The following is a 22,219-nucleotide window of genomic DNA, read 5'->3' on the forward strand; positions in this document are numbered from 1 at the left end:
CTTTTAATGAATAGCCATCTTTGATTAAAAAAAAAACAGAAACAAATTAGACATTATTTTAATCCTGGCGTCTTCTGTAGACGTTCAGGAGGGCATGCGCTGAGTGTGAAATAAGAACCAAAAAATGTCCTTTTTGGTGACTAGTAAATTGATATATTAACTTGTCTATTTGGAGTAAAATCAGAATTTTAATCAGTTTATTCTAAATCATCGAACACCTGCTAAAATACAGTTGACTTCAGTGATAACGGCAAAGAGAGTGGCTCGATGACAAAATTCACATTGTAGGGGGTGTCGTTTAGGTAAATCCCAAATTCAACTGAATTTAGAAATTAATTCAAAATGACACTTAGAGATTCAAACCATTAGCTATAAGGAAAAAAAAAACCATCTGCATTTTGCCTTCTCAACAAACTCAAATCCTTTAAGGGGAACTTAGTGTATGTGTGTGTTTGTGTGCGTGTGTGCGTGTGTGTGTGTGTGTGTGTGTGTGTGTATTTGTTTGTTTTATAAAAGAGCCTGAGAAAGATCTAGAAACAATGGAACACCAATCTAAGTCTGCGCAAGTTGTATGATCAAATGCTTCATGGCAAAATCGAATATTCTAACCAAGCTCCAGGGGGCTTCACGAGCAAAGTTGGTTGCACTATGTACAAATTCGTATGCCAATTGACAACTTTAGTTGCCCCATATCGATTTTGAATGCCGATTTGCGATTTTGGCGGCCCTATATTCACGAAATTGACTGACCTATTTGTAATCTTTCATGCACTATGCGCAAAATAGATTTTCTTTAGTATACAGTGTACTTTTGCGTGCACCGAGTGTTAACTTGAACTGAAAAACCTATGTATTTCTTCAGATTTTGGATACGCTCACAAAAACCCCGCCCATACCAAGACTGTCAATGACAACATCTGTCAATGATTGATAAATGTTAGATATAACAAAAGACAATGAACTGCACCTTCCCGCATATTAGACTGAGCATAACTTTTGCATTTCATGTTGCCACATTACTATTGGGAACATACATAAAAGTTTCAATTAGTGTGATAGGGAAAGGTGCATTCCAATGTCTTGTTAATCATATTAGTACTTACAATAATTGACATCATTATGGTGACATTGACAGAATCTTGGCATATCCAAGTATAATCTGAAGGAAAAAGTATAGTAGAAAAATTATTACGTAATATATGGCATTCTTTTGTGTATTCTTTTAGTCACATATTAAGTGATGATCAGGGTGTTTTTGTCCCCGCCGAACGAGTTCGAGCAGGGGACTATGAAACGGGCTCCGTACGTGTGTGTGTCTGTCCATCTGTCCGTGTGTGCGTCCGTGCGTGATCAAAATCTTCAATTTGCTACTTCTCTGTCATTTATGATCCAATTTTGATTCTGTTTGCTTTATATGATAGCACTACATGGGAGCTTTGAAACTTCTACACTTCAACTTTCCAACAGTCTTTGGGTGCATTTATCAACTCCTTTTCTCGGCAGAAACAGGTTATCCAAACAGCTTTCAAGGAATTTTTACGAGTTGATAAACGCAAAGCTGTTTTGAAAGCCCTTTCGGAAAGCCTTTACGAAAGGGTGCGTTTATCAACTCTCCTTTCTTGGCAGAAACAGGTTATCCAAACAGCTTTCAAGGAATTTTTACGAGTTGATAAACGCAAAGCTGTTTTGAAAGCCCTTTCGGAAAGCCTTTTCGAAAGCTGCAAATTTGTGGCTTTCCAAACAGGTTTCGTAAACAGGTTTTCAGAAACCTGCACGCGTCCACACGTACAGAATTATCCCGCTAATTGCCGATCGAGATAACAGCAAATCGTGCAAACTGGGTCTCACAGCGCCCAATTCTCTATCACTGCCTGCGCGCACTTCCCTTTGTCCTTTGCAGGCAGAGCCTCGCTGTTGTGATGTGCGCATTGCATGATGGGATATAAAAACTCAAGATTCTAATCCTGACCGTTCACACGTACCAGCGCGGGGTGAATTATCCCGCTAATTGAGGAACTAGCGCAAGATTTCTTGGGATTAGCATCGCGATGCTTATCGCGCTAATTTTCGGGTTTTTTCTGTCCACACGTGCAAAAAAACTCGAGATACCGATTGCAATGCAAATCTCGAGATTTGTATCCTGCTAACTGGTGTACGTGTGAACCCCCCTTGTAGGCAGAACTTGGAGAGAAGAGATTCCTGACATGCTCTACAAAATTCCTCATTTCTCTTTAACTACTGAAGCAAATCAAATGGGGTTTTCTGTAAGATATGGGCAATGGTTTATAGTTTCATACCCTGTAATTGTATTTGGATTGATTTACTATTTTAAAAGCTATTGTTGTGGCGGGTTCCGTTGTTGTTGTTTTTTTTAAAGGACATACGATGTCCGTCGGGTTATCATGGTTCCGCATGCACTGTAAGTGAGAGATAAGGACGTGGAGAGAATTATTAAAGGAGATGAGACGGTCTACAGACGCGGTGATGGAGTTACATAATATGAGGGAGGGGGATTTCACCATTCAGACATGATACCAACATCCATCAGACACACACCAAAATCAAAGGGGTAAAAATGTACAGTAAATGTATTTCACTCTTGTTTCTTTATAACTTTTTGATTATCAAATATCAGATTCCTCTCATCAAGGGGAAAACTTAGAAAATAAAACTTAAAGTTCAAATAACATGTGCAATACATCGCAACTATTTATTGATCACAGTTACAAACTAAAGCCACTACGATTGTCACTACAATTACTATCTCTTAATATCACACCCTCTATATATTAACAAATTAAAGAAACATGTATAGCCATAACCAACAATTGCTGATTGAGCAGACATTAGTCATACATCAGTGGTGATTACACAACAGAGAGTACAAACAAGTTTTATATAACTGAAGACTACCAAATAAATTAATCCACAACTAAAAGTGGTTTATCTAACAAGTTATAAGCAGACATATACCATCAGTATTCAAGTATTGCTATCATCAGCAAATTGTACATTTAGTTGGTATTCAAAAGACTACACATCCCAACATACATAACATGCCCATTACATGTTCTTTCAGTTACATATACTACACAAACGTTACTGAAATAAATGTTGAAACAATACACTTTTCTAAAATATTGTTTATATGTCAAGGCAAAAGAAATAAAAACAACACACATATCCTTGCAAGTTTCACAGTTTAAATAAAAAAATACAAATACTGTAAATGAAAGTATAAAGGCAAGCAATGGAAGGGAATATTTCGAGTTGAGAATTCAGTGTTCTGACAAAATTCTGCCATCATGCAGCAAAATAAAATTGATACATACAATTCAGGAAATACTATCTTTTCGATAGTAGAACTAGATTGACACAACAACGGCATTTTAGGCTACATACATCAATCACAGACAAGTATGTTTAGACCCAACATCTACAGATATGTAACTACTTTGCACTCTCACAGAGGAAGCAAAGGAAGGGCTACATGATTCAATATACCGGTATTCATGTCCTATGACTAATAAAACTTTAGCAATGATGTGTGCATAATATATGGTGATGGGTGACCAAATACTACTGCATGTGTGACATTCAGTACATGAATATGAATAGAAAAATACATGTCTGCTGAAAAAGAAAAAAAAATATGTGTGCATTTAAGGGCCTGTACATAAATTTTGGCACCAATAACAAATCTGTGAACATTTAAAATTTCAATCCATAGAAACAGAAATCTGATGGGAAACGTACCTCCAACATAAGCCACAGCTTGTCACTGATGGGCAATTAATACAAGACATTCCATGCAATACTGTGTGATGTATATATAGTACAATAAGGTAGGGTCTAACATATTTGTACATGAACATGGATCATGCTTGTCACATGGTACGCATGCACTGACACAATAAGACAGGCAATAATGCTTGTGATGTTCATACTGTACGTGAAAATTTCACTTGTGCCACTTAGTAGGCAGCTGTGTACACATTAATTTACAGACACAATAAACTGAAACAAGATTTGCAAAGATAACTAAAACATAAAATTGTACCTCTAATACATTTTCACAAGACATGCTTGACTCATTACATTCTTACTGAACAGCTTTTTGAAGGAATATGTTTTATGGCTTTATGATGTAACATGTTGGCAAGACTGCATCACTGCAGAACATTAAAACATAAATATTGTACAAAGAATACTGATAGTTGGGATAACTCCTCAAGACAAAATCCACCTGCTTTTTTCTCCATAACAAAAAATTGACAAATTTGAAACACAACAAAATTCATTATAATTAAATTGTGTGGTATCAGGCACTATCCATATGTCGCAAATTAACATAATTTCTTAAATTCCCATTCTACATTTAATCATTTTGTATTCGCTATTATGCCCTGTATTACATTTTTGTTTTTGCTCGTTTATCATATAGTGTACTTCATATAGTTGCTGTTTACTATTGATTTTCATTCAATTACAGCCTGTTTTTTCTTTGGAACATGCAAGCTGAGTAACATATGTTACAAAAAGCAAGAACTTCTGCAAGCACATGACAGTAGCTGGGTTGCTCTGATGTTTTTTCTAACTTCCATATCTACTTAACAGACAGCCCTATCTACATCTTCCTTAACTAGTGTTACTGTGGGCTTCGAGTGGGATAAACAGTTTATATATAAAAATTGATATACATAATAAAAGGAACAGATATTGTAATTCATTTTCAAAAGCCACCACAATAGGTTGTTATTTGCCTTTTATTTCAGGCCACCAAAAGTTCCAGTCCAACGATTTTATTGGCTAAGAAGGGCCATCAGAGAAAACAAAGTTAGTGTCGAGCCCGGTATATACATATCTAGTGAGTATATGTGTGTGTGTGTGTGTGTGTGTGTGTGTGTGTGTGTATATATAATATATTATATATATATATATATATATATATATATATATATATATATATATATATATATGTATATACACACACACACACACACGTATATACACATACACATACATACAAACATATATATACAAACACATGTCAATGCCAAAAAAAAAAAAAAACAATACAGAATTTAATTAAATTGACATCTCACTCCGTACAAGAAAAGTGATAAATGGGCTTGAATACATAAAACGCCAAATGAGTTTTACACAAAAAAAAAGAAAGAAAAGAAAATGTGGTTGGCATGGTAGCTACTACTGACATGGAAGAAGAATCATACATGTACATTGATGCTGTACATGAGATATTTGTAGGATTGTTTCTTTTTGTGTTTTTTATTGCGATATGAGAACTGAAACAGTTAAAATTCTACAAATATTCCAAGTACGAGTGGCTAATGAACGTAGCATGCAAACAGATTTTGCTGCAGCTGCAAATAAACATGCATATCAAGTTTGTACGTCTGTCAGACCAGATGATTAGGCAAGTGAGTACAAATTTCTATATCTACCTCTGAAAAAATACCATTAGACATGATAAAGTCTACAAGAAACACTGCATACTTGTCCTCTTTCATTTCAAATCCTGCAATCATCAGTACAAAAACAAATAAAGCATTCACCCTGTGTCCACTCATGGAGACTTACAGTCTCCTTGATGCTTGTCAAGCATTCAAACATATTTAGCCTTTGAGCTTTCTTTAGTAAACACAATTCTCAATTCACAATGACAAAGAAGAACACCACTTTCACACAAAAAAAAATTGACATGGCCTGCACTCTGACAAAAATCAAGAAGATATCAAAAGATTTTTGTCTATTTGGGAATTATGAAATTACTTCTTTGATATTTACTTCTACCGGACCCGTTAGTGAGCTACATCAATCTAAACAGGAGCCTAAAAACATAATGTTTGGTGATGTATGGATTTTGTGTAGCATAATGTGGCAAATACACCTTGATAGCAAATCTTTCAAGAAGCACTATATATGTGATGCTTGGTCTTTGTTTTGTTTTGTTTTGTTTTGTCCTGTAAAGCTTGTACATGCTGCAATGGACCCTTAATCATCAATCATGATCCAGCACGGCATGCTACTACAGTGAAATTCTGTCACTAGAAGTCAATTTACATATTAATGCTGTAACACTTTGCTTGGATGGCACAGTCAGTCATTGTTGGTGTCTTTTCCTTTTATTTTGAAGAGAATACTGACCATCTTTCCCCTGTTACAATCCATGCCAGAATCTTTAAAATACTGTACTTGTTTCAACTGCTATACAAACTGACATGTGAGCTAAAACATCAATTGGCACCACAAGCACAACTGTTGTGTTTGTAAAAAAATATGATATGTAAATACTGGTGACACAATGTACATAGTCCAAAATGCTACATATGATTAAATGCTACATATCAATTGAAGTTCATTGAATATTTCCCTGATTGCTCTATGATTGTTATGGGATAATTGACAGAGTGCACAATTTCAGATAGTGGTTATCTAAATGAAAAAAGGAAGACATGTACCTATAAAACTTGGTTGGTCCTTTTGTCTTACTGGTCCTTCTAACAATAAAAACAGCTAGCACATTGAAAAAAATAAGGAAGTAAATATCAAAATTTCAGATGATCATTTTGAAAATGGGAAGACTTACATTTACAGTAGATAGAGAAATTATTTTGAAAGACAGCAAAATTTCCAAAAGAACACCAGAATGTCATCAAAGCACTTAATTAAGGGCAATAGCATGTGGCACAAATCACCATGAGTTGGTCTCATGATCACTAGGTCAGTGCAAAGAGAAGGTACTTAAATGGTACTGGTCCTGTAAATGTAATACTTATCAATCATAAAAAAGTGAGAAACCAATACTGCAGTTGTAGCAATAGCAATGATATACTTAACCTCAAACTCCTTTACTTTGTCCTTAACAACAATTGTTGGAACAACACATTGACACACATTTCTTCAGGCTGCTATTATGTTGACCCTCAAATAATCATAATGAAGACCTACACTGAGGAGTAATGAGGGCACTTTGACAGAAGCTCATGCTTTCAAAGGCATTACATATCTGATAGAAGAGATTTTCATCCCACATGTGGTAAGCTATTAAAGGAATATCACATGCAGTGCTATGCCATAGCTCTCTGGACCATCAAAATAGAGATGCTTCATTTTCCCCTTTCATGTATGCTGTTTAAATGAAGGATGCCACCAGTATATGATCAGCGCGATGACAAAATCACTGTGCAGTATCTCCAGCACTCTCTTCTGGTGCCTCGGCTGCCGTTGTTTCTTCTGTCTTTTCATCTGATTTGTTCTCTTTTGCATCAGATATAAGGAAAGATACAAATATAAAGAAATTCAAGCATAAAAATCAAATCAATCAAAGCCTGCTTTAGAATCTGTAACATGATTCTTTGCTACCCACTGAAAACAAATCAATATGCATGAACAAGTACCGTACCTTTCTTCTCACATGCAATAAAGTAAGGATTATCACTAAAATGGCAAAGTGCAACGAGTCACTGAAGAGATAGCTGTTCCCCTCATTTAAAAGCTTCTACTTCATGATCAAGTTCACTAAGAAGTTTGCAGGTATAGGTTTGTATTGCAAGTTGCAACAATTGCAGGTACCATGGCAACAGCAACAATAACAACCAATCCAATGTGTTCAAGTTCAAGTTGTTGCTGCAGTATCTGCAATTATTGTCACTATGGTTATAAACATCTCCGTGAAATGGGTCGCAGTATACATCTGTACACAAACATTCTGCTTCAGATTTATCTTGTGGAAAAGTAGAAATGATAGTGTGTGAAGTGATAAACTCATGTATAGGTACAATGTAGGTACTAATCATGAATGTACACATGTATGCATGTATTTATGTTCATGTATGTAAATGAATAAATTAACATAATATAACACATATAGACATATTTACAAAGATAGCGGTGCAAGAAGCTAAAATGCATAAACACGTTGGGGATAGTGTCTTGACTTATATCAATCTATCTACAATCTATATATCTATATATAAAGAAACAAACTGGTAATGCATTTTTAGCCAATAAATCATAAGTTTATTTGACTGTGTGTGTGTGTGTGTGTGTGTGTGTGTGTGTGTGTGGTGATCTCTCATCATCAAAATCTCTTCTAGAGGAAAACACTTCCAAGCTTGCAGCTAGAAATGCCCAGGCTTTCAGCAAAATAGCCATAAACAATGGTATTTATGCAAACACTGTAAACAGCTCCTAGTCATCATCAAAGTTAATCATGGTCTCTAAAGAAGTAAGTCTTCACTGAAATTGAACTTTGACTTTAGACATCTGTAGGCAGTTATGTCAATACTTTGACAAGAGTTAGTGTCATACCTGCAGATGCAGACTCGGCTGGTTGGTTGTCAGTAGCAGCCGGAGCACCCTCAGCAGCTTCAGACTTCTCCTCCTTCTCTGTTTCTGCAGCTGGTGCTGCAGCCTCTTCAAATGGATTCTCCCCTGGGCTGTCTGAAGCTCCTTTCTCTGCTGCAGCCTCCTTGTCTTCTACCTTGCTGGATTCTGTGTTATCCTCAGCTGTGTCTGTCAAAATCACAAATGGAGCCAGCAAAGCAAAAGATAAGGGATGACCAAAAAATAATATATAAAGAGAGACATGGAGAGGGTGAAGGGGAAAGAAGTATTCAGTATGAAGACAGACACAAAGAGATAAAAAACAATGAGGAAGATGCAACACAGATAGAGAAAATAATATAGAATTTTTAAAAAAGCAAGATATTTGACATGTCTATTAAATTGGAACGCAGCAAACATATGATGGTGTGGAACATAGGATGTGTAAGAGCACAGGATTTCCAAGAATTCCTTGCCTATAGGTCACAGCAAAACTAGAAATATTTGTAGCGGTTTCCAATATCTCTGTATTTTTTACTGGGACACTGACCCAAAGTGCATTCGGAGTTAGTCCATATTATTTAATATCATTTCGGGGAGTGCAATACCCATTTCAAGGTCACTGTTCACCTCTACTGTTGCCCTGGTGCTTTCTACAGTCCATACACTACTGTCATAAGGTCGGCTACCATTCCTGCTGGTGGTGCCTTCAGCCCCGTTGTCCTGTTTGCCATTCGGTGAGTTGTTAGGTATTTCATTATAGGCCCGTACCATAGTACCTACATCACGTCGGGGGGCTAAATGTAGCGGTTTCCAATATCTCTGTATTTTTTACTGTCTGGCTGCTGTCAATTATGCTGTCTGACAACCCAGCATTCAGTCAACATCCACGCGAACTTTCTTTGTGCGCCGGCACATGACAGGTGCGCACTACATTCTCCGCCTTTGTCATCGTGCCGAGGTACGCGTATTTCACATTCCAACAGTAGTCGGATTTTCATAAACACACCCCTTGTTTTGCTGTCACGGAAACAAACTACCAATTAGTGACGTCCTTCCTCCTTCAGCAGCTGATAAGACTAACTCTTCGCCTACATTTCATCTCCAGGCGGTGAACAAGTCTTCTATCACCACTTATGGAGAGCGCTCACTCACGCTCGATTTTGGTCTTCGTCGCACCTTTCGATGGATTTTCATCATAGCAGATGTGCCTACACCCATCATCGGGGCAGATTTCTTGCGACATTTTGGTTTGTTAGTGGATGTCAAACACCGCAAGCTCATTGACTCCACTACACACCTTTCTGTCAATGGTGTCTGCGCCCACAACTCTCCCTCCATCGTGAGTCCGATGTTCTCTCGGCCGGACGATCATAGGTATGATACTATCGTCCAACAGTATCCTATCACTCGCCCTACCTATGATCAGAAGGCCGGGAAACATTCGGTAACTCATCACATCGTTACCCGTGGACCCCCCGTGGCAGCCCGACCACGTCGCTTGGCAGCAGACCGCCTCACCATCGCCAAGGCAGAGTTTGAACACATGTTAGAGCTGGGTATCATCCGTCCCTCCAGCAGCAACTGGTCATCCCCACTACACATGGTGCCCAAGAAAACCCCGGGAGACTGGCGACCGTGCGGGGATTATCGCCCCCTCAACGCCAGGACGATACCCGACCAGTACCCAATTCCCCATCTGCACGACTTTACTGCCCAACTCCAAGGCAAGTCCATCTTCACTAAGATAGACTTGGTTCGTGCATACCACCAAATCCCAGTTCACCCAGACGACATCCCAAAGACTGCCATCACCACACCATTTGGGATGTTTGAGTTCACTCGCATGCCGTTTGGTCTTCGGAATGCTGCCCAGTCGTTCCAACGTTTCATCGATGAGGTTACCCGAGGCCTGCCCTTCGTCTTTGCCTACATCGACGACCTCCTCATCGCCAGTGAGTCCCCTGAGGAACATGAACGTCACCTCCATGCTCTGTTCGCACGGCTAACCGAATACGGAGTGGTCATCAACCCAGCCAAGTGCGTATTCGGTGCGAACGAGCTGGATTTCCTCGGTCATTACGTCGTACCTCGGCACGATGACAAAGGCGGAGAATGTAGTGCGCACCTGTCATGTGCCGGCGCACAAAGAAAGTTCGCGTGGATGTTGACTGAATGCTGGGTTGTCAGACAGCATAATTGACAGCAGCCAGACAGTAAAAAATACAGAGATATTGGAAACCGCTACATATTCATTGCATTGCAACTGAAGTATATAACCTGGGTAATCACAGCTGCAGGAGTTAAAAGCATACCATGACAACAGTCAAAAAGTATAGCCAGTAGAGTGTACAGAAGTCACTGAGGGCAGCATCATCAAAAACAGCATGTTTACAGATTTGACCATTATGCACGCAAGTACTACATTTCAGCAATAGCCCTCACAAAATCACAATCTGTATAATGAGTAGTGCACATAAGACATCCATCAATATATGACCTGTGGCCCCATGAAAGGCAGAACATTGGGATCAGCATCACCAGACACAATAGGGGTCTAAATCTCACCATGACGCAAGTCCACACAGGGTCAACAGGAGTTTTGAAGAAAAAAAATCAATCAAGAAATGTGGGATGAGTGGAGCACATACAAGAATCATATAACAGCGTCGTGACCTTTGACCAAATAAAGGTGGAACATTGTGGACAACAAACCAAAACAAGCAGGGCCTACAGATATCTTAATACTACAACAACAAAAAATTAAAATGGCAACAGACTTCTCAATACTAACAAAAAAGGTTGTCTTCCACAACTACACATTACTGACCCGAATTTCGACTGAATTGTTTCAAAATTGAGAGAGAAGTTCATTCCACAACATTTTGTATGATTTCTATGAAAATTTGCTGTTGCCGTAGCAACATATTACTCGATACTGATGAAAAGGGTGTTTTGAACATTTACACGTGATAGCAGTCCTACATGCCAAATTTCAGGTCAATTGCTTCGAAACTGTGAGAGTAGTTCAATCCACAACATTTTGTATGATTTTTATGAAAATCACTGTTACCATGGCAATGTAACACTCAATTCTGATTAAATGTCTTGCACATCTTCTTATGATAGTGGTCACAAAGGCCAAATTTCAGGTGCATTGCTCAAAATATGAGGGAGTAGTTGGATCCACAAGATTTTGCAACGGTCAAATCGACTGACCGACAGCTCGGCCACCCAACTTCAGAGTGATTCCTATATATACCCCCATACACAACATGTGAGGGTGGGAGTATGATAAAATCTGTCAAGAAACATTTCAATGTGATTGATGTCTGCTCACCTTGTGTTTTTGTCTCCTCAGCTTTTGCCTCAGCTTTTGCCTCCCCGTCAGTGGTGGGACCATTGGAGGTGGCAGCAGGAGTGTCTCCCTCCCCTTCTGCTGGTGAAGCAGCAGCAGCCTCGGCTCCGCCAGGCCCATGGTACTTGGGCTTTTTCTTGACAATGCCTGCTTCGATGAGACTGTAGCCCATTTCAATAATGGCTGTCTTCAAGTCCCTTGGCTCAATTTTCAGCACTTCTTTCATCTGCATGAACAAGGAATTCAACAGTCATCATTTTTTTTTGTACAAGAAGTCTCCAATGAAACAGAACAATACAAAGTTTGGAATTCTTATTGATTTCGTTTTCAAGTAGTACAGGTATATAAGGCCACTTTCATGGTATTGAAATCACCGTATCACTGTCTATCTGTCTTTCTGTGCACTGCAACACTCTTGCACAAGACATGAATCAAACAGATTTGTTTTTTCACTTTCAAACTTACTGTCAGTCATAGCAAGGGATGAAATATCAGTTTTGATGTCATATTTCAAAAATAAAAATAAAACCACAAACTCTCAATCAATGCTCTACACAGAAGGAACCTTTATAAATTTGGTCTGAAAGTTGGAAAGTTTTAGGCTTAACCCTATTCTAACTGGGCTATTTGAGACCAAGTTTATACTGGGGGGTGGGGTTAAATTTGACCCACTTCAGATCTCAGCCACCGTTGGCGCGATCGCTGCAAAATTTTGCCTGAACATAGAGCTGGATTTCAACTACAAGATTGTATAGTTATACAATAGATAAAATATTGATTATTCTATTTTAAGTTAATTATCAAATTTATGCATGAAATCATATTTTCACATGTAACTCCATGAAGAAGGCTGAAGGATTGCTAATTTTTGCATCAGAATTCCTCAAGACACAATTTTCTTGCAAAAAATCACAATCAAAATTAATTTCTTTTGTTTTTATTGTTTTGTTAATTTCTTATGTATTTTATTGTTTTTTGACCTTTTGTGTTTTATTGTTTTTTGCCAAAATATTTCACACACTTTTTCAAGCTATTCTACAATAGATTTGAATAATTTCAATGATTAAAAGCTACATTATCTAATTTATACCAATTAAAAAAAAACCACACAATTTGCATTCATTTGGATTTACACACAATATATCACAAATATGAGCTGCTTTTCGGCCGACATGCACATACAAAACATTACGTAACTTCAGAATGGTGTCACAAATTTTGTCTCATAATATGCGAGAAGCTTTAAAGAAAAAAGTTGTGTAATGGCGTGGCAAAATATTTGTGCGTTGCAGAATCATCGCATGAAATGTCGAGAGGTCGAGGGGTCGAGGGGTCAATTTGCTTTCAAAAGTGTGTTATTGGCAAAATTGCATATGAAAAGATGATTTAAATCTAGAGTGAATGTAAACAGATTCCGTTATGATTGATGATAAATTATCACAGATCAGTCACCATACCCAGTTCAAACTAACATATTTTGCTATATATGACTTGCTAGAATAGAACTGGTTTCTCAGTAGGCCTACATATAGTTGGATAAAGTTAAATCTAGTTATTTTAAGGGTGCTTTCCAAATACACAGATTTGCATGTTGATGTTATTGCATGATTGTTATTTGATAATATTAACAGATGTGATTAAAACACATTTGGTACAGCCATTCAGTATTCTTCCATTCACACCCACAGTAATGACTCATGTGTGGGTGGGGTTGTAGCTGAGAATTCATGCACTTTGAATCTATCTATAGATGAATGATTGCAACATCTGGAGTACTATGTAATGGAATCGACATGAACATGATGGAAGTTTCACTGACTGTATTTTAAAAAAAATGCCTGTGTGAGGTGTAAACCATATAACAAGTCTACTTAACGACAAGTTTGCCATTGTATTCCCCTGCCCGACCTGATAATTTACTAGAGTTCAGTTCTCATTTGAACACAATAGTTGACAATACAGCTGGCTTGAACAGGTGCATAATAAGAAGGAAAAGTGAGTTATGGGTGAGGTGTAACAATTAAAGCTCGAGTGGGTTCTCTGATAACTATGCCAACTTTGCCTTACAACCACTGACATGTAAAAAGAAGAAATCATCTCACAAGAGTGACAAAAAGGTTGTGCAAAAATTTTGAAGAATAAATCAGGACATTGAGAACCATGTCACAAATGTCAAGAACTAAAAGTGATTTGGAGAATCTAACATACACAGGTGTGCATGATGATATCAAATAATAAAAAGCAAGGCAGGCTTATACAATATTTACTCTGAGCACATTATGAGAGAAGCACTAAATTTTTTTTCTGGTGGCATTGTTGTTTACAGAGAAATGTTCACAAATTTCAGGTTTGCTTATTACGCAACCCTGACATGTATTTTAAAGGTAAACAATTCTTTTGCAAAGATAAATGAATAAAGGCCATTGGAAAGAAGTAAGTACAAACCACTAGTAAACACAAAGAAACAAAAACTAGAAATATCACTTAAGGTGATTAATACCCCCGCCCCGTGACGACAGTCTTACCCAAGGAATGATCTTTCCTTGATCTTCTGCCACTTAAATGTCGTTACCATGGCAACGCAGCTTCCGACACGTCCGAAAAATATGTCTTGCACATCTTCCCACCAAGACTATTGTGTGTGCCACATTTCATAAGCTTTTGTCAAAAACTGAGGAAGTAGTTCAATCCACAAGATCTTTCCTTGATCTTCCACCATTAATATGCCGTTACCATGGCAACGCAGCTTCCGACATGTCCAAAAAATATGTCTTGCACATCTTCCCACCCAGACCAATGTGTGTGCCACATTTCATGAGCTTCAGTCGAATACAGAGGAAGTAGTTCAATCCGCAAGATCTTTCCTTGATCTTCTGCCATTTATATGCCGTTACCATGGCAACGCAGCTTCCGACACGTCCGAAAAATATGTCTTCCACATCTTCCCACCAAGATCAAGGTGTGTGCCACATTTCATAAGCTTTGGTCAAAAAACTGAAGAAGTAGTTAAATCCGCAAGATCTTTCCTTGATCTTCTGCCATTAATATGCCGTTACCATGGCAACATACTTTCGGGTACTGTCGAAAAATGCGTCTTGCACATCTACAACCAAAGGCACACATCTGTACCAAGTTTCATGGAAATTGGGCAAAAACTGAGGAAGTAGTTTGCAACACAAAATTTTCCATCATTTTGGCTCATAATATGTGAGCTGTTACCATGGCAACATACTTTTTGTCACTGTCAAGAAATGTGTCATGCTGACCTATATCCTAAGACAAACATTCAATATTAATTCCATGAGAATTGGAAGAACACTGATGAAGCAGTTTTGCCATGAAGAATTTTGCCCTATATTTTACCAATAACATGCCGTTACCATGGCAACGCACTTTTTGCCACTGGGAAAATATGTGTCTTGCACATTAACACATTCAGATGAACATCTGTACCTAATTTCATAAAAATTGATCAAAAACTGTGGGAGGAGTTCGCGACGCAAGATTTGTACCCATTTTTGCCCATAATATGCCGTTACCATGGCAACGTACTTTTGGGTACTGTCAAAAAATACGTCTTGCACATCTACAACCCAAGGCACACATCTGTGCCAAGTTTTATGGGAATCGGTTGAAAACTGAGGAAGTAGTTCGCGACGCAAGATTTGCAACGGACCGACCGCCCGACCGCCCGACCGACCGCCCGACCGCCCGACCGCCCGACCGCCCGACCGCCCGACCGCCCGACCGCCCGACCGCCCGACCGCCCGACCGCCCGACTGTCCGCTGATTCCTATATACCCCCTTCAAACTTCGTTTGGCGGGGGTATAATCATGGTAATTGACAGAGAAAAAGATAAATGAAGATTTCATTCTATATGGGCTAGGGGAATGGGTGCACTGAAGAAAATGGAAACTATTTGGAAAAGCAAAGTCATCAGCAACCATATTTAATCCAAATTTTTATAGGTCATTCCATAGCATTTTCCCATTGCAACATATGGATACATGACTTGTATAATGAAACAGATTGACTGCAAGAAGTTGAATGCATTTTAGTAAAATGTACTATTACCACAGAATATCAAGAATCTCATGGAAAGCACACAAGACAAATGAAAACTAGAGAAGATTGGGTCAGAGCTAGTACTACATGAGGGGATAGTCAAGCAAAAGTTTCAGCATAATGGGCACATCATTAGAAAGAGTTATTTGAACAGGATTCCTAAGAGGAAAGTGGACAGCAGAAGAAGGCATGGGAGACCAATAACACTTGCGGTGAAAACACTTCACAAATACGCAGGACTGCATCCCATCAGGTAACAGATAGGGAAGACTGGTGTGAGCTCATCCATGTCAAGCAGCGCATCTTTATGTCAGCTGAAATGATGAAAGCACACATGCAACGAAGGCTATACACTCAGGGCATGAAATTGAGAGTACATTTACACACAGGGTAGAGAGGACAGTGTAGTTTGCACTGGAATTGCTTTGTTGGTATTTGATTTGACTTGATTTGATTTATTGGTGACCAACTATTCCACCATCACATTGGGGGTGGGGGGTGGGGGTGGAGTGAAAAAGGCTTACCCTTGTGTTGTCAAACTTAGACTCCTTGTTCCAAACTGACAAGATCATCTTGGCATCCTTGTTGAACCAACCTGCCATGCGGATGCAGAACTTTGGTGCCAACCTAGTTGGCACATTGTAGCCTGTGAGGAAGGAAACAAAATAATCCATATGAACTTCCTTTAGAGCAAAATAGACATTGCAACATATCTTTTCATTAACCTCTTTTCTTCTGGAACACTTAGGATATTACTTAGGATCCATTAGACATCTTGTAAGACTTAGCATTTTTCCATATTCTGACAATCTGTCAACTTTGTTGAATGACATATAATATGGTGAAATATACACCCATTATAGACACACTATGTACTTTTTCTACCAAAAGAAAAAATTATAATAAAATAGAAATATGAAAGTTATCTAAAGTAAGACAGAAGCATGGATGGTTTAAGAGATATTGATATTGATACAGAGGAGAGGAGGTAAGTTTGCTTCACAAAGAATAGTGTCTTAAAACAACAGTATGAGGGCATAGAAAACATGGAACTGGTTTTCTTTGAGTTCACACACAAATAAAAGATCTATAAGTCATTAATTCATTCAAAAGCTCTGTGAGTGTCTTTTTCAGAGACTGTAATGATTTAGATATTAGGACATGCTGTCATAAATGTACATTCATCATATACATTTGTTGTTGTCATTTTTGATAGTGTACATGTGTACATATTGAATTGACCAGATTACTGGAGAAGTTTGTATTTGTTATTAATGTTAAGGTTACATGTATATATGCCTGTGTACTGGGTACATAACATTTCCTTGGTGTTATGTGTTTGTATCAATACACACTGTGGCCAGGTGTTCTACATTAGCTATTTTATCCCGTTGAGGACGGACTGATTTTGCTACAACACGCATTTCCCATAGACACCTGCTCGAGTATACTCAGGACTCGTCCTCAGCGGGTTAAGGAATGATGTCATGTACATTAACAGACAATGAGTCAGGATAGGTGGAATGGTCTGGAACTTACAAGTACAGTAGCTCCAGGCTAGGAAGATTATTAGAAAACATACATGAATGGCCGCAGGGACTTATAAGCCACAGAAATTATGAAGGAAGTACAGACCTCCAAAACTTTTGCTCTGAGAGTAATATCACTTCTGGTTTTCTAAAGTGACTTGTTTAAGTTAGTGCTGTAGTACCTGTTGAGCTGTTATATTTTGTGGAGATAAGGCCTGGAGACATACAGTATGCCTGTGGAGAATTGATACACCAACATTTGTGGTCGACTCCATTTCATTCATGTGGATATTGCTACAATGAAACTGTGACTTGCTTGATAATTATACTTGCTGGATTATCATTTGCACATGACTGGATGCAGTCTTCATGACATCTGTCTTCTACATGTATCATTATGGAATTATACTTTGAAATATGTGCCCATTGATTTATATCTCAAAGGATCATTCATCTGTTATGAGTAATATTTTTCGGACATTTCCTGGGAATTATATAGACCTTGTTATCACTACTGTATGTGGAAGTACATGATTTTACTATACATATTACTAATAATCCACCTAAAAATTAATTCATAGCTCTTTGTGCAATCATTCTCAGTTTGGTTTTGGTCATTAAACAATACAAGGCCAAGGATATGATGTGAGACACTATATAAACATACTAAAACACTGCTCACATATTTCTGTTATCATTGTAAAATGGTATAATATCACAAGGACAACTACAAACAATATAATGATCTTTCAAATGAAATAAAGACATGCTGACTCACATTTTCTTTGAGACCTCATATTTTCTTCAACCTGTATTCATATCAGGGCGTTCTTTGATACAGGTAATACAGGTAATGTATACATGCATTAGACCCTTAGTGTGCAAAAGCACTTGGCTCAATTTGTTTAGTTTCTTTTTTTTTTCACAAGCATTCAGTAATCCCTCCACACTTGGCTCATTGTTAATTCAGCAAGCCCATTCAGATGTAGGAATGTGAGGTCCAACAGGAAGGCCATGGTGATACAATAGGATTAATGGGATTAGGTAATCTCTATGCTTTGATAGTTAAGTTTCCATCTGTGTCAATTGGTGAAGAAAATACTCCTGACTATCGTGGAATAAACACAGTAAGGTTAGGTTACGATAGTTAATTGTAGTTACAACATTTGATTAGATATTGCTTGGCAGCTGCTATGGTACCTCTGATCGTTACATGATAAGGTACATGCACTTTGATGTCAAATACAGTATGAGTAAACTGCACTATCTAGTCATGAATTAGGACATATTTACGCTCATTCATTTGATATCAAATGATCATTGTATGGTTTTTGGGAATAGATCACTGCATGGTTTGGGGGAATTACCTCTAATGATAATTAAAGGGCTCGTATAGTTTTGGTTGAGACCTAATTTCAGGTTTCTAACACTTTTTGGTGAGATGATGAGAAACCTCTCATGAAATATGAAAGAGCATGTAATTCTATGAGGTATTCAACATTTATTTGATGAAAATTGGTTTTGAAATGGCTGTGATATCCAAAAGAGAGCGATTGTAATAAAGTGTGGGACCCGCACTTTACTACGATTGCTTTGTTTTACTTTGTTTTTGGATGTTTCAGTCATTCCAAACCCGATTTTCATCAAATAAAATTTGAATTCCTCTTAAAATGGTATGCTCTGTACTATAATCATAAGTGTTTTCTTGGTATCTCGCAAAAACTTAAAAGCCCAACTGTCATCTCCACCAATACTGTACCATCCCTTTAAACTGTTGAACATAGCTCAGTATTCACTTATGTGTATGTTAAACCCCAGCAACACTGTGATGATCACAATTTTAAACACATTGAAAGGCTAATAATGACTTCCATAATTGAATTTTGAGTGAATATATTTTGTTAAGCACTGTAATTAAAGGGGAAGAAGTAAAGCATTTTTCTTGTATTATAGCTCATGCACATTTAGGGCATTTCACTCAAGAAATTATTGCCACTTGGATAATCTAAGATGACACCCTCACAGGCAACAAGAATGCCTGCTGTGGCAGTTTATTTCCTTACTCCTGTCTTATACACTGCAGGTGTCAGACATCTTCCCTGTCTGCTCTCTAGAAAATGTATAAGAATATCACAAATTCCTGACTTTCATATACTTCCTTTCTTCTTTAAAAGCTCCTTACAGTTCAAACTCTAAAAAGAATTTCCATTCATAAAGATGTTTCTTTGACAGCTTATAAAAGTTGTTACTCATACAAAATAAAACCCACTTTACTGAACATTTATCCCTACAGGCATCCCTATATACTCCAAGTTTCCACCTTTAACCCATTGAGGACGAGTCTTGAGTATACTCGGGCAAGTGTCAAGGGAAATGCGTGTTGTAGCAAAATCATTCTATCCTCAACAGGTTAACCTGGCAACAGAATTAAGCCTGAATGAAAAATATCCAGTTATCATCACAACATGCTGCGAAAGGCACAACACATGTAACCTGTTTAACAAATTTGGCCACAGATCTACAGGTGTCCAAGACACTGGTTATCTAAGCCTTCCATTCAGGGGCCTTACATGTCTTGCATCACATATCCCCTACAGCAGAGCCAGCAAACCCTCCCTGATCTCCTGTGTGGAAAGTTGGATTGCTTGCAACTCACCTTGTGGACAGAATTCCTCCCTCAGCACTGATGCTATCTCGGTCCACCACATGTTGCCACCACACAGGATATGGCGGTTACCTGCCAACAACAAAAGCAATGAAAATGAGATTTTACAATCTATGAAAGCATTACAAGATCCCTGAAACAGATGAGTCATTTTTATGCTGTAGCATCAACCTCGAAGCTTTGTATGGTGTTAGCACTGACTATGGGAATTCATTTCCACTCTGATAAAAGAACTTGAATTGGGTATGATGTGAGCTGTTGAGATTTTTCTTCATACAGGCTATTACACTTTAATTTCGATCACATGAAAAGCAAAGGAAAAAAGAATTATAACTTCAATGTTATCACAATATCTTTCGTCACTCCTTTTCTTTTTCCACATACAAACACTAGAGGATTGATACTTTGTATCTAAAAATAGTACTTGTTATTTCATACATGCAGCTATTTTCAACTGTTGTGATGTATGCTGAACTTGCATTCAGTGCATATTTCTTCCTTAAACCGTGGTCACAACTCATTGTACTTGCAAGTGCGTGCTGTCTACTTGCAAAAACGTGGACAAAATTTGGGGATCTGTATGTAGTAAGTATCGCCTCAGTACAGATTTTGGAGCACGCAGACACGCCGTAGCATTTTGATGTCATGAGGAACTTTTGCTACATTCGGACTACGGATTCACCGTAAGTAAGGGCAACGTACGTGCCCTCCACAGTAAACGTGCATAAAACGCACTGACTCCGTGCGTCTTTAACAATTTTCCTACCGTCACTTGCTCAAGGGACAGCTCACGTAGCACGTGCATGTTGAGCATGTGATAAGTGCCTAGTCCGTGCTTATTTGGCACTTCCGTGAGTTCAACCCTTCAAAGAGCCGCAGATCGTACCGAATAAGCACCTGCTCCACACTTACAATGCAAGTTGTGCGCACTGATTTCCGCAATGTACACGAGCCGAGACGACGGACGAGCCTCATCATTTTGTCTCCAAGATGTTGGCAATTAGGTATTCGTACTGTTCTACTTCACCTACCAGGCAGAAATGCCCTATAAGGATTGTGGGCTCGAAAAAAATCGCATACACAGAAAAATAATTGTTATATTATATGAAAGAGCTTTCAAAACTCCTATCGAATTGTGTCACAAACCAAAATGTCATGCTATAGGACCTTTCTGCCTGGCAGGCGATGAGTAATGATCACAGTTATTAAAATATATATAGTATATTTTGCAGAACATAAGACACAGTCCAAAACTGCTTGAAGAAGCAAAACATTTAGAAATCTTGAGCTCTGAGTGGTCAGTGCATGAAGTGACTAGGATTGACTTTAGAGTTCTGAAAAATTGTTACATTTAAGAGTTGCACAAGCTTGGTTAAAATGCATTGGTCATCACTGTTTTTGTAGAACAGTGATAATTAAGTCAGTACAATTCTCAGTTAAGCTGAAATTGAGAATGTGAATTTTGAAATTGAGCAAGGAAGAAATTACTACGATGGCAGTATTACCTTTTATAAATTGCAAACGTGACACCTTCAGACTAAGAGAAAACTAGAAAACCATAGGCCTACATTCATCGTTCCAGCAATATGTTGTTAATCTAGCTCAAGATATGTCTGGATGGCTGAAACGAACCACTGGCCACCTCTGAAACTGCGTGTAAAGATGGCAGACTTCATAACAGCAAATCATATGTTTATTCTCAGCTAATCTCTAGTGGCAGTGTGTCAGGCTATCTAAACCAAAATAATGTTTTACGATGTCATTGTATACGCTATATGTTTATACCTGATGTATTAACCCTTTCTCTGTCAGTGAGTCAAATATACACACATTTCACATTTAAATCTATGGACGTGAAATATGACACACAGAAGGTTAAACTGCCATGTACACGTATGGAGAAGACTCCATCTGAAGAACCTCGGAAGGTACGTGGTCCTATAGGCCTACCCCCAGCATCTGACGGGAAAAAAAAAAATCATCGCACTTGCACGCACTTACAACATGCGAGAGAGTAGGGATACCGTACGAGACCAGCACGTGTAATGATAGCCTCTGCAAGATAACATGGCAATCGCACGAATATTGTACGTTGTAAACACGTACAATTCACTTACCACGTGCACAACATATGATGCACGTAACCCCTCACAGCCAGGCGTGGCGTGCGGGCCACGTACTTACACCTTGCGCAACCGTGCGAGTGTTGTGCGTTGACATACTTCCTCCCTGCTCTAGTCACTCCCTCCCCA

At 38.3% G+C, this 22,219-nt stretch overlaps 1 protein-coding gene across 1 annotated transcript in view; it reads right to left on the reverse strand.

Moving 5' to 3' along the window:
* Positions 1–5,710: 5,710 nt before the first annotated feature.
* LOC139711880 (uncharacterized) overlaps positions 5,711–22,219 on the reverse strand; it is a 76,739-nt gene continuing 60,230 nt past the window's right edge. Inside the window, exons 6-10 of the mRNA XM_071623729.1 lie at positions 19,959–20,039; positions 16,298–16,419; positions 11,690–11,933; positions 8,335–8,538; positions 5,711–7,281 (exon numbers count right to left, since the gene is read on the reverse strand). Coding sequence (XP_071479830.1) covers positions 7,202–7,281; positions 8,335–8,538; positions 11,690–11,933; positions 16,298–16,419; positions 19,959–20,039 — 731 coding nt within the window. The 3' untranslated portion in view covers positions 5,711–7,201. The remainder of the gene's footprint in view (positions 7,282–8,334; positions 8,539–11,689; positions 11,934–16,297; positions 16,420–19,958; positions 20,040–22,219) is intronic.

This window comes from Diadema antillarum, unplaced genomic scaffold (genome assembly GCF_040938485.1).
Source record: "Diadema antillarum isolate AM-2024a unplaced genomic scaffold, OU_Dant_1.0 seq00001725_RagTag, whole genome shotgun sequence".
Classification (NCBI taxonomy): domain Eukaryota; kingdom Metazoa; phylum Echinodermata; class Echinoidea; order Diadematoida; family Diadematidae; genus Diadema; species Diadema antillarum.